The following is a 12500-nucleotide window of genomic DNA, read 5'->3' as shown; positions in this document are numbered from 1 at the left end:
CTCCCACCCCCATCTCTCTCTCCCACCCCTCTCTCTCTCTCCCACCCTTCTCTCTACCACCCCTCTCTCTCCCACCCCTCTCTCTCCCACCCCTCTCTCTCCCACCCCTCTCACTCTCCCACCCCTCTCACTCTCCCACCCCTCTCACTCTCCCACCCCTGTCACTCTCTCACCCCTCTCTCTCCCACCCCCTCTCTCTCTCCCCACCCCTCCCTCTCCAACCCATCTCTCTCCCCACCCTCATCTCTCTCAAAACCCTCATCTCTCTCCCCACCCTCATCTCTCTCCCCACCCTCATCTCTCTCCCCACCCTCATCTCTCTCTCCCACCCCTCTCTCTCCCCACCCCTCTCTCCCCACCCCCCCTCTCTCCCATCCTCTCTCTCTCCAACCACCCTCTCTCTCTCACCCCTCTCCCTTTCTGTCCCACCCCTTTCTCTGTCCTACCCCTCTCTAAGATCAGCATGACATGTGGACATTTCAATATGAATCGACAAAACACGGACCTTAAGGTGTACTGAGCTTGGAACAACAGTGGATCACACAATTCACCAATCTGAGATAACACGAAAATATGTAGCTGAAGTGGTCTTCAGGATCTCAACAATGTCCGGTTGGCTCCCATTTCTGTCATCTCATTGCAACGATCTTTCAACTTCTGCACTCCAAATCCAAATGAAACGCAAGTTCAACTTAACCTTCCAACCCGTCGGTTGTAGAAACCAAAGGCACAGCAACTCTGTGACATGGTGTTGCATTCAACCACACTTCCACAACCTATTGGAAAATAGTGAGCTGAGGTTATGCATGAAACTGATTGCCCTCATGTGAAAAAACCTCCTTGGTGGCACCCCAGACAATTTGGGGAGCACGGAATGGTCGTGTTGTCCTTGCTGGTCAGAATGCACCACTCATACACCGGGTGGTGGTCACTTTGTTGTGCTGTGGGACGTGGATGCCCTCATGGTTTGTTTGTGTCATCTAAAACTCTTGGTTCGTGTTAAGATTGTTTGACGTATCAGAAGTTCGGAAATATTTGGGGTGTGTTTGTGTGTGTTTCAAGAAATGGGAAAAAAAACAAAATCGTGCAATCTTGAGCCAACCTTTCCTTTTATTCTTGGATAAGTCCATATCAGTGAGGCTGAGTCTTTGGACTTACATGAGCATGATTTGAGGCTCCAGTAAGGAATTCCAAGTGCAGAATAAACGGGGATTTCAGAAATCTTATAAGGCAGACTCGGTGATGCAATGCTTGGAGCGTCCGTGCTGTGAGTGTGGGAGGTCGGTGGTTTGAACCCCGTATGAGTCATACCAAAGACTTTTAAAAAGGTATGTGCCGTGACCTTGCTTGATGCTCAGCATTTAAAAGGATAGAGGATGGACAAATTAACCATATGTTGGCACCATTGCATAAGCTTGATGTAATGGTCGACTGGCCTCCTGCACTGAAATTCCTCGGAAAGGAACTCGTGTTACAATGCAATCATCCACAACCTTGGAGTTGGTGGGATCATAGGGACCTGAGTTCAAATCATCCACAACCTTGGAGTTGGGATCCTAGGCTCCTGAGTTCAAATCATCCACGACCTTGGAGTTGGGATCCTAGGCTCCTGAGTTCAAATCATTCACAACCTTGGAGTTGGGAACCCTAGGTTCCTGAGTTCAAATCCTGCTTGTCATTGAATTAATACCAGGTGGGGTTGACTCAGCCTGTCATCCTTTCAAGTTCGGCAAAATGAGTACCAGCTTGCTAGGATGATTGAGCCATTTGAGTATCCTGTGTTCGGAGTGGTGATCCATCCAGGATTGTGCCCAATAACCCAGGAGACTGCTCCGGCAGCGCCGACGCTCTGCACAGAGTATGGTCCCAATGGATTTAGATGGTTCCACAATCTTAGCAAGAAGTTTGCAACATGATTACGAGTTTCCTTTGAAACCACGGAATATAACATCGCCCTGTTGTATAATTTTTAGCTCGCCTGTTCGAAGAACAGAGAGCTAGAGCGATACCCCCCGGCGTGAACGTGAAAATGTTAAAGTTTTTGGTGCAAGTTATTTAGAAGCTTGCCATTTATTTAATATGTGTACTAGGATGATGATATTTGGCATGGAGGTTCCTTTGGGGTATATTATTGATGTAGTGAAGTTTAAATTAAAAAAAATAATTACAAATGTTTAAAATTTTGACCTGTTTTGAACTTAACTTTTTTGTAGCACATCAACGTTAAAGTTTTTGGTGCAAGTTATTTAGAAGCTTGCCATTCATTTAATATGTGTACTAGGATGCTGATATTTGGCATGGAGGTTCCTTTGGGGTATATTATTGATGTAGTGAAGTTGAAATTAAAAAATTATTACAAATGTTTAAAATTTTTGACCTGTTGAGAATTTAACTTTTTTGTAGCACATCAATGTTAAAGTTTTTGTTGCAAGTTATTTAGAAGCTTGCCATTTATTTAATATGTGTACTAGGATGATGATATTTGGCATGGAGGTTCCTTTGGGGTATATTATTGATGTAGTGAAGTTGAAATTAAAAAAATAATTACAAATGTTTAAAATTTTGACCTGTTTTGAACTTAACTTTTTTGTAGCACATCAACGTTAAAGTTTTTGGTGCAAGTTATTTAGAAGCTTGCCATTCATTTAATATGTGTACTGGGATGATGATATTTGGCATGGAGGTTCCTTTGGGGTATATTATTGATGTAGTGAAGTTGAAATTAAAAAATAATTTCAAATGTTTAAAATTTTTGACCTGTTTTGAATTTAACTTTTTTGTAGCACATCAATGTTAAAGTTTTTGGTGCAAGTTATTTAGAAGCTTGCCATTCATTAATATGTGTACTAGGATGCTGAGATTTGGCATGGAGGTTCCTTTGGGGTATATTATTGATGTAGTGAAGTTTAAATTAATTTTTATTTTTTTTATTTTTTTAAATTTTCACCCGTTTTGAACTTAACTTTTTTGTAGCACATCAACGTTAAAGTTTTTGGTGCAAGTTATTTAGAAGCTTGCCATTCATTTAATATGTGTACTAGGATGCTGATATTTGGCATGGAGGTTCCTTTGGGGTATATTATTGATGTAGTGAAGTTGAAATTAAAAAATTATTACAAATGTTTAAAATTTTTGACCTGTTTTGAATTTCACTTTTTTGTAGCACATCAATGTTGAAGTTTTTGTTGCAAGTTATTTAGAAGCTTGCCATTCATTTAATATGTGTACTAGGATGATGATATTTGGCATGGAGGTTCCTTTGGGGTATATTATTGATGTAGTGAAGTTGAAATTAAAAAAATTATTACAAATGTTTAAAATTTTTGACCTGTTTTGAACTTAACGTTTTTGGTGCAAGTTATTTAGAAGCTTGCCATTCATTTAATGTGTACTAGGATGCTGATATTTGGCATGGAGGTTCCTTTGGGGTATACTATTGGTGTAGTGAAGTTGAAATTAACAAATGATTTTAATTTTTTTTTTTAATTTCAACCTACGATGGTGTCAAAGCCACCCAATGCTCACCTGTTTATACTAGACGCTTGCCATTCATTTAATATGTGTACTCGGGATGCAATGAAGTCCAAATGAAATTAATTTTGTTGATGCACCTTTTTCAGAGACTCAATATTTGTGAAGTCAAACAGTACATATTACTTTTTCTTTTAGATATATTTCTCATGGCAAGGCAAGTACGTAATGTATTATTGCATAATGTTGATAATTCCATTGCACATGCACTGTTATAATTGTGATGCCATCATAATTACAAATAATAATGTATTATTGCATAATGTTGATAAATACCATTGCACATGCACTGTTATAATTGTGATGCCATCATAATTACAAATAATAATGTATTATTGCATAATGTTGATAAATACCATTGCACATGCACTGTTATAATTGTGATGCCATCATAATTACAAATAATAATGTATTATTGCATAATGTTGATAAACACCATTGCACATGCACTGTTGTAATTGTGATGCCATCATAATTACAAATCATAATGTATTTTTGCATAATGTTGATAAATACCATTGCACATGCACTGTTAATAATTATGATGCCATCATAATTACAAATAAAAATGATACTGCTTGGTAGTTCGACTTATTCATTAATAATTCTGCCACTGTAACATGATCTGCTCTCTGGATGTCACTTTCCATTTTTAGCATTGTATTAATTATATTTTTGCATCCTTCTAGTTTACTTTCTAATGTTTTTATCTACCACACTTTTTTTTACTGATTACAATATACAAATACATATATTGCTTTAAAATTATTTGGATCAGACTTCACTGCAATGCTTTATACAAAATATTATTAGACTAGTCTTTTAAAAACGATAAATGTATAAACAGGCGAGCATTGGGTGACTTTGATACCGACTCTCTGGTACAGAGTGCCATTAATAAGTCATAACATCCAAAAATGAGCAGAAATAACAAGAGTTGCTAAGTCGCTGGGTTTAAATAAACGGTCCTGTTCAGCAAAACAAGTTCAAATCACTTCCATGCCCATAACAAAAATAGTGAGATTTACATTCCTATGAGGTCCGCAAGCGCAGTCAATCCTTATTTAGGAAAAGCTGTGTTTCCCACTCTCAGCAAGTTACGATCACATCTCCAGCCAAAAACCTCCAGACATTCGCGCCCCTCTCTCTCGCTCTCCCTGTGAGTGTGTCTTTTTGCCTCGGTATCTCATACGGTTTCACGGAAGGGTAAGTACACTTCATTTACCGCAACGTTCATCAATACTTATCGATTAATTGCAGTGCACAATTGAATAATTGTGAGAAGTAGCGCAGCATATAATGGTTTATGAATGTCGATTCTGAACGCCTTGTTTCTCTGCTTCGCCGCCATTGGACATCTACTTGGTTTCCTGAAGTGGCACCGATGGTGTATGGAATTTGTAACTTTACAGGATATTAAAACACCTTGGATAGGAGGCACAGCTACCTGTTGTCATGATCCGGTTCTCAGAATTAGGTATGTCTGACCCAACGTGTATCAGTACGAAACGGTTTACTCTTTACAAAAGGCGCTGTGAGGTCTTCGACGGCCATAAGTGAGTGCTTGTAAACATGGAACAGCCAGCTCAATGAACAGCATACTCCAGTATGCACCACCCTTCCTGCACGAGGAACTCAACCAAAATGTAATCAAGTCTTCGTTATCACACACCCAACCTGTCCCCCCCCCCCAAGTTTTGTCCACATCTGTCCATAATTTCAGATATCCTTCTCACAAACAGACAGACAAACAGCAGTGAAAACATCACCTCCATCCACCGTCGAATTCGTGAAGCTGTGGATTACGGTCTTGCATGCCATTAAAATAATCTTGAATCTGACCCTAACCCCTTAATAATCTAACTCTAATCCTAATCCTAACCCTAACAGCTAACTCTAACCCTAACAGCTTGGCCAAAAACAAAGAAAAATCTTGGCTTGGAAGTCGATGACCAATCTTATACCTTTGGCCTGAAAGGATGTCAACCTTTAGATGTAATGCGATAAGCCAAGGACAAATCTAACGGAGTAACACGAGCTTCAGAAATGTCATGCATATTGTTGCGGACCTGAGGTCCGGTGGCGAGAACGACCACTAGGTGGGGAAAGTTACGTCAATTTCCCCCCAGACTCCCGGAATTGTAGGCCGTCGCTCCGGATAGCTCCATGAGGCGGCGGGTTGCTTAACCGACCGTGGACGCCAATATCTCCACCGCGTAGCGTAGGGTCTTTTGTCTAGACCCAATTTACCTAATTAACCACGCGGTGTCGTCTACCGCGGAACCACGCCGTCGGCACGTCTTGCTCGAACCGGGTCACTCTACCGACCGTGGTACGTTGTTGCCAGCGAACCGAAGGCTGCAAGCGCTCGGATACCGTGGATCGCAATGGAGAGGATATAAAGATTTATTAACCAAACTAAAAAAACATCACAACGCACCCCTTTGATTTCCCACTACACACAAGGATGGTTTCTATCTACACATATACTTAATGGAATAACTAACTTTGGGACACCTGCATGTTGAATGCACACGGTTCCGAGAACTGTAACAATATTATACACAGCCACCAGTGAACTGAAATTGCACAATTGCAAAAGTGATAAAATGGGTTTTATCACTCAGATGCACGTGAAACAACACCATGAGCGTGGCTTTTTGAACCAATTCTCACCAACCTCAGCAACGGTGAACTGGTTCTGCAATCTTTCAAGCACGATGGCCATTGTAAATATGTTCAATACGATATCCTCAAAAAAATAGTGCTTCATCAATTTACTGGTTCGCCCAGGAAAGCTCATGACTGATGATGAGGCCAAGAAGTTTGAGAGAATGGACCCCCTCCAGTTGCTGACCATCAAAATATATCGGCGGGTTCGTTTTGACGATCCTTCCGAAGTTACAGGGTGAGCATGTGAGATTTGCTGGTATTGAAAGACACGTTCCACGTATCAGAGCAGCATTTAATTAATTCCGGATCAGAGTAACACAGCATCTGTCTGTCAGCGGGATGCGATTACGATACAACCCGCATTACGAACTGGTTCTGCAACCTAACTTGTAGTTTAACAGAACTTTGGCTCTGAATTTGTCCCGATCGCACATGCACAGAGAGGAGTGAGATAATATTTTTAGTCTGTCCACCTCTCTGGCAGTCAAACAAAATTTCAAATCATTCCAAACAGGAAACTTCCTGTTTTTAGCGATCGTAAAGAACACATACAACAGGCAAGAAGAACGAATGTGACCCGTTAAATAAGGTGGTGTAAAAGACGCCGCATCAATGGCAGAAAATTTCCAGAATTTAAAAATTTTGTTTAAATTGCTTTCTGTATTTGAGCAGTGGAGAACACAAATCACCTTCTTGGCACTTTCAAAACCCTTCTGTTTAGAACGACTTAGATAAATATATTACAGCATTTTACATCATCTCGATCAATCAAATTTGCTTCTCGCAGACCCCCCTCCCCCCCCCCCCGGTGTCCTTTTTTCTCGATACTGTGTGGGATATGGTGATCTAGTTGCATAAGGCAGTTGGCAGGTCTGTATTTTTCAGACTGCAACTGAGCAGGTTTGCCCGCCTACCGTCTTCCTGGGATGGCAGTCACCGTCCCAGCAAGACGATTACCTGCATTAACCGAAGTATATCTTGAAATATCATTCCTTAAGATCAAATCAATACTTTACTCTTCAACTTACTCTTGAAAGCATTCCATGCCATACACATCTTTGAAAACTGTGTAGACATGTCCAACTGTTGTCGCAGCAGACGTGATGGAGAGATTGTCAGACATGAGCTGCTCACAGGAGTTGGAGGAAGAGAACGCTTTGTTGGCCGCCCTCACGTCGGATGAGCTGCAGCAGCTGCAGCAAGACCTTGAAGCGCTGGAGATCGGAAGCGAGTCTTCATCTAAGGAAACTCATCCACATGTCCCCTTACAGGTCACGGAAAGGACCAAAACTTCAATGGAGCAGTGTAATCAGAGTTGGCGAGAGAAGGGGCATCCTCTTCAAAAAATCAAGGTACATCCTCTTTTTTTTTTTTTCAATTATTCATCTATAGGAGGCAAAAGCAACACATAGTCATTGCTAGAATCCTGTGAAATGCTTTTACTTAGTGATAGTGGGGAGGTATGCACGGTAGGCAATATACACACCTTAAGGTTTCTCCTCTCGTGAATTACTCTCCACAAGTTCCATCATTGCCCACACTCTTTACCTTTTTTGTTATATACCCGATCGAAGAAAAATTCTTCAAATATTTGTGGGTTTAAAAAAAAAAAAAAACGAACATAGCAATGTTATGGAGAATATTGTGCTTGCCTTGGCCACAAAGTCATAAATCAGGCGTGGCTTTCTGCAGGTGGATTCTACCGTGGTGACCAACAACACAGAGTTGAAACAAGAGAGAGTGAACCTCAGGACAAGAAATATTGACATCAGCAAATCGAAGGGATGTGTGGATATGAATCCAGAAGAGAAGAACAAGTGTCAGAGAAAAGAAGTTGCAGAAAGAAACATTAAGGAGATTGCGACCGAAAGAAAACGGGTCAAAGAGGACAGTGATGAGGGCGTAGCGAGTGACGAAGATGAAAGTTACAATGTTGATCATTTGCAAGTGAAGAACGAGATTGGGTTGGAAGGTGACGTTGGCGACAAACGGGCGCCCAGTACGACTCGAACAACTAGCAGCGAATTTGAGTTTGTGCCGGGGGAAAGGCAAAAAACAGAAATCGGTCCAGTTTTGGAAGCCCTTCTGGAGAACATTCGTCAAAATAATGCTGAGCTAACTGATGTAAATTTGAATAACAAGGAGAACGTGAGCACCGAGACTCTGGTGGTCTTCGCGCAAGCACTGTGCAACAACACCGCAGTGTCCTGCTGGAGTCTAGCTAACACTCGTGCCGATGATCGCGTGGCTCTTGCTGTGGCAGCCATGTTACGCCAAAATAAAGGCCTGCGCACCCTCAACGTGGAGTCAAACTTCATCGGTGGGCGTGGGATTATTGCAATTGTCAGTGCATTGCGATATAATGATACGCTGATTGAGCTCCGTTTCCACAATCAACGGCACATACTGGGCGGGTAAGGCTTGCCTTTTATGCCTGATCCTGCATGCAATATCTTTTTACCTCCACCACTGAAGGTGAACGAGGTAATGTTTTCACCCCTCTCCGTCTGTCTGTTTGTTTGTTTGTCTTGTGCAAGATATCTCAAAAAGTTGTGGACGGATTCGGACGAAACTTGGTGGACTTGGTGGAAAACAAAATTCAATTTTGGTGAAGATCCGAAATTTTTTAAGTGATTCTTCACCATTGAGAAATTGGGCTCGACTAATATATAGCACGATATCTCTAAAAGTTGTGTACGGATTTGGATGAAACTTGGTGGATCGGTTGGGTGTGTGACCACGAAGGACAGATTCGATTTTGGTGAACATCCAAATCCGGCTCTGGATATGAGAATTATTTAATTTTTTTAAGTGATTCTTCACCAGAGAGATCGGGACAAAAAGGATTATATAACATGATATTTAAAAAATGTATTGGGCCCGATAGGTTCTCGTGGATCAGACATTACGTGGCGGAGGTATGCGCTCTACCGAATGCCCTTCTAGTTCAGCGATGTGACTGAAATTCCCTGAATCTACCTGAGAATTGGACTTTTTGGTTAAGAGTTGATCTTTTGATTGCCAATTGGTCTTATTGATCTGCAACTTCCTTCGGCTGTTAGCACAATGGTTCCAATAATGGAATTTAATTTCCTCCTTTATAGAACTTTCATTGGCAAGTGATGTAATATTTACAATGCAAGTGGGATAGATTATATATAACAAAGACTATATTTCCAAAATATTGATTTTTCTGTTTGGTAATATTCAATGTGTTGGTTTTGCATGCAGTTTCTCCATAAATCCCTCACTCAGAGATTAAATATGATTGGTCAGATTTTAACAATAAGGTTAAATGCTCAATTTCCAATAAAGAGCCGTAAGGCAATGGGATTAAATTTGACAGATGTATTCCAAAAAAGATTTTTCTCCGATAGATCTGCAAAATTACATGGTTGTCTGGAAGAGTCTAAATTGCTGTCCTACTTCTTCATTTTTTTTTTACTAGGGCAGTAAAGTATTGGCTGGAACGGGGTGAAAGGGATCATGCAATATTTGTGTTTTGTGCTCTACAGCCGTGTGGAGATGGATATGGCTCGTCTCTTAAGGGACAACTCCACTCTTCTTCGTTTGGGATACCACTTCGAGTTGGCTGGGCCACGCATGACCACAGCCAGCTTGCTGAGCAGGAATTTGGATCGGCAGCGGCAGCAGAGATTGGAAGAGCGCCGCCGTGCAACTGTGCTGCAGGCCAAAGAAGGCAGCGGTGCCGTGCCCGAGCCCAGCAATTCAAAAGCAGTGCCGAGGAATTTGCAAAAGGATAACAGAAAGACGATAAAAACATCACCATTAACAACACCACCTCCTCCTCCACCACCACCACCACCACCACCACCATCCCTATCACAATCAGCAACTGCTGCTGTGAAAAAGAAAAGCAACTGTCGTGTTGAACATTCGCTGCGTCCTCCAGCCTTTGAGGTGAAGTTGCATCCTGTTAAAGAAAGGACGCAAGGCAAGGAAAAAGAATCAGGACTAGCCAGGCCTAAGCAGTCAGTCCGTGGCGCACTCATGGCCTCCATACGATCAAGCTCCTTGAAGAACCTCAGAAAGGTAGGCTGAAGTGCGCCACAACGCCTCATGTCGCTGTTTAATTATATCTGCAACATTAAGGATACATATATTTAGCTTTGATATTGAAGGCCATCCAAAAATACTGACTTCCTTCTGCTCCAACAGGTTGAAGTGCCAAAGCTGCTTCGATAGGCCGGTGATGGGAATGAGTTGGTTCAAGGAGTTGCTTTTCTGTTCACTCCGGTTCAATTGAGACGTCCATGACGGAACGGTTCTCAGTATAATCATCCAGTCAAACACACTTCTTCCCTTCGACAATATAAATACGATATAAGATGTAAAGGAGTTATGACATTTTCTTGGTATACTCATTGCTGCTTCTGGTTATTACCTCCGCCACTGAAGGTGGGTGGTGGTTATCTTTTCACCCGTGTCTGTCTGTTTATTGGTGAACAAAATATCTCAAAAAGTTGTGGAGGGATTCGGACGAAATTTGGTGGAGAGTATGTGACAAGGAAGAAATGATTAGATTTTGGTGAAGATCCGAATCCGAGAATTTTTTCAGTGATTTTTCACCATTGAGTGATCGGGCTGAAACGGTATGCATCACCATCATTGTCGTCGTTTTACGACCATTTCCATGCTTGCATGTGCAAGCCGTGGTTCACCTATAATGGCTGCTTTCCAGGCTGCACAATCCCTTGCTCGCCCTCTTGTTCGGCCTTTAACTCTAAGATCATCTCTCAGCAACACATCCCATGTTTTCCTCGGACGGCCTCAAGCTCTCCTTCGGTTCACATTCATATTTATACACCTCCTCACACAACTACCCGACCACATCCTTTTCACATGTCCAAACCATCTCCACCGACCTCTACGCCTAACCTCACCGATGCTTTATATATCAAACATATCTCTTAATTCCACATTTGGTTTCCTATCCTTCAGAGTCACATCACACATCCACGTCACCATTCTCATTTCATTTCGTTCAAACCTCCGTTCATCCTCCTTTTTGATCATCCATGTTTCGCTGCCATACACCATCAGGCTTCGAATGCAAGCTGCATAGAGTTTTCCCTTTAATCGGAAAGAGGTCCCTTTCGATGTCAATAGGGGGTAACAACTCCCTAAACGTCCTCCAGCCACTTCTAATTCTTGCATTCACTGCTGCCTCCACACCACCACCTGCACTAATCACATCACCAAGGTAACATAATTTATCGACACATTCCAGAGATATATCCCCATAAACTAACCTTTCCGCTCCAACTGGAGTCACTCGTTTACCTGCGCAAACCGCACATTTTAAGTCAGGTGCCACCTGCAGTTTACCCTTGATGCCACTACACCTCTTGTGCACCCAGTAGTTGCAGGATTTACACATTATTGAATTGTTACCAACATCATTTCTCCAGACAGCACAGGGCCACCTCCGTCTTTTGTCCACACTTCCTTCTCCCGCACCACTAATCACGGCTTTCGTTTCCCCTGTATTCACTTTCAGTCCTCTGGCCTCCATACCCTCATCCTGCACATTTCTCTTCCACACTGTCAGCTATCAGGACTGGGTCATCAGCATACAGGAGGTCCCAAGGTGAGCCTCCTCTAAATTCCTGTGACATGGCCTCAAGAACCATAATTGGGCTCAAGCAGGATTTCCCAAAAAGTTATGGACAGATTCGGACAAAACTCGGTGGACGAGTTGGTTCGGTGAGAAGAACAAGCTGATTAAATTTTAGTTCAGGTCCGAATCCAGATCCGGCCTATCAGTGGGATAGAAAACGTAAACGAATCAGCCTGGCGGAGGTATGCGCTCTACCGAGAGTGGCCTTCTAGTTATCCTTGAATCACCTTGTTCTTTCTCTGTTTACTACCACTACTGCTACTACGGCCACAATTATTCCAACATTGTCGGGCCGGCGGAGGGACGTATAATGGCCCGAGTCTTTCATGAACCAGTTGTCCGGATGTGACATTCGACTAGAGGTGATCAGAATTTCTAATTTGCTAACAGTGTCGGCGATAGGTCGCCGACTCTTCGTGAAGGACACTGTGGGATCTTTAACATCCACCATCTAATATCGGAAGATGGTGCACCCAGTGTAACGTCCATGGACGGCACACACATTGATGAGTCACCGTGCCTGTGAAACACCGGGATGACAGTTTATAGCTGAGTTAGGATTCCAACCCAGGCAGAATAGCTCGTAGGTGAGCGATAAATTAAGTGAAAGGAAAGAGTGGAGGGGGTATACTCAAAGCATACGAATGGTGAAACT

At 42.3% G+C, this 12500-nt stretch overlaps 1 protein-coding gene across 2 annotated transcripts in view; it reads left to right on the top strand.

The window, feature by feature from the left end:
* Window positions 1-4590: 4590 nt before the first annotated feature.
* LOC147033397 (leiomodin-2-like) overlaps window positions 4591-12500 on the top strand; it is an 8800-nt gene continuing 890 nt past the window's right edge. Inside the window, exons 1-5 of one of the 2 annotated variants that reach the window (XM_085854339.1) lie at window positions 4591-4737; window positions 7300-7556; window positions 7897-8618; window positions 9720-10257; window positions 10384-12500. The exon at window positions 10384-12500 is cut by the window's right edge and continues 890 nt beyond it. In XM_085854339.1, coding sequence (XP_085710465.1) covers window positions 7308-7556; window positions 7897-8618; window positions 9720-10257; window positions 10384-10410 — 1536 coding nt within the window. In that variant the 5' untranslated portion in view covers window positions 4591-4737; window positions 7300-7307 and the 3' untranslated portion in view covers window positions 10411-12500. The remainder of the gene's footprint in view (window positions 4738-7299; window positions 7557-7896; window positions 8619-9719; window positions 10258-10383) is intronic. The other variant, XM_085854331.1, reaches the window with a different exon arrangement.

Source organism: Eptatretus burgeri, chromosome 2, assembly GCF_056783735.1.
Source record: "Eptatretus burgeri isolate ZD-2024b chromosome 2, Ebu_testis_v1, whole genome shotgun sequence".
In the NCBI taxonomy this organism is placed as follows: Eukaryota; Metazoa; Chordata; class Myxini; order Myxiniformes; family Myxinidae; genus Eptatretus; species Eptatretus burgeri.
This window is presented reverse-complemented; position numbering and strand designations above follow the sequence as displayed.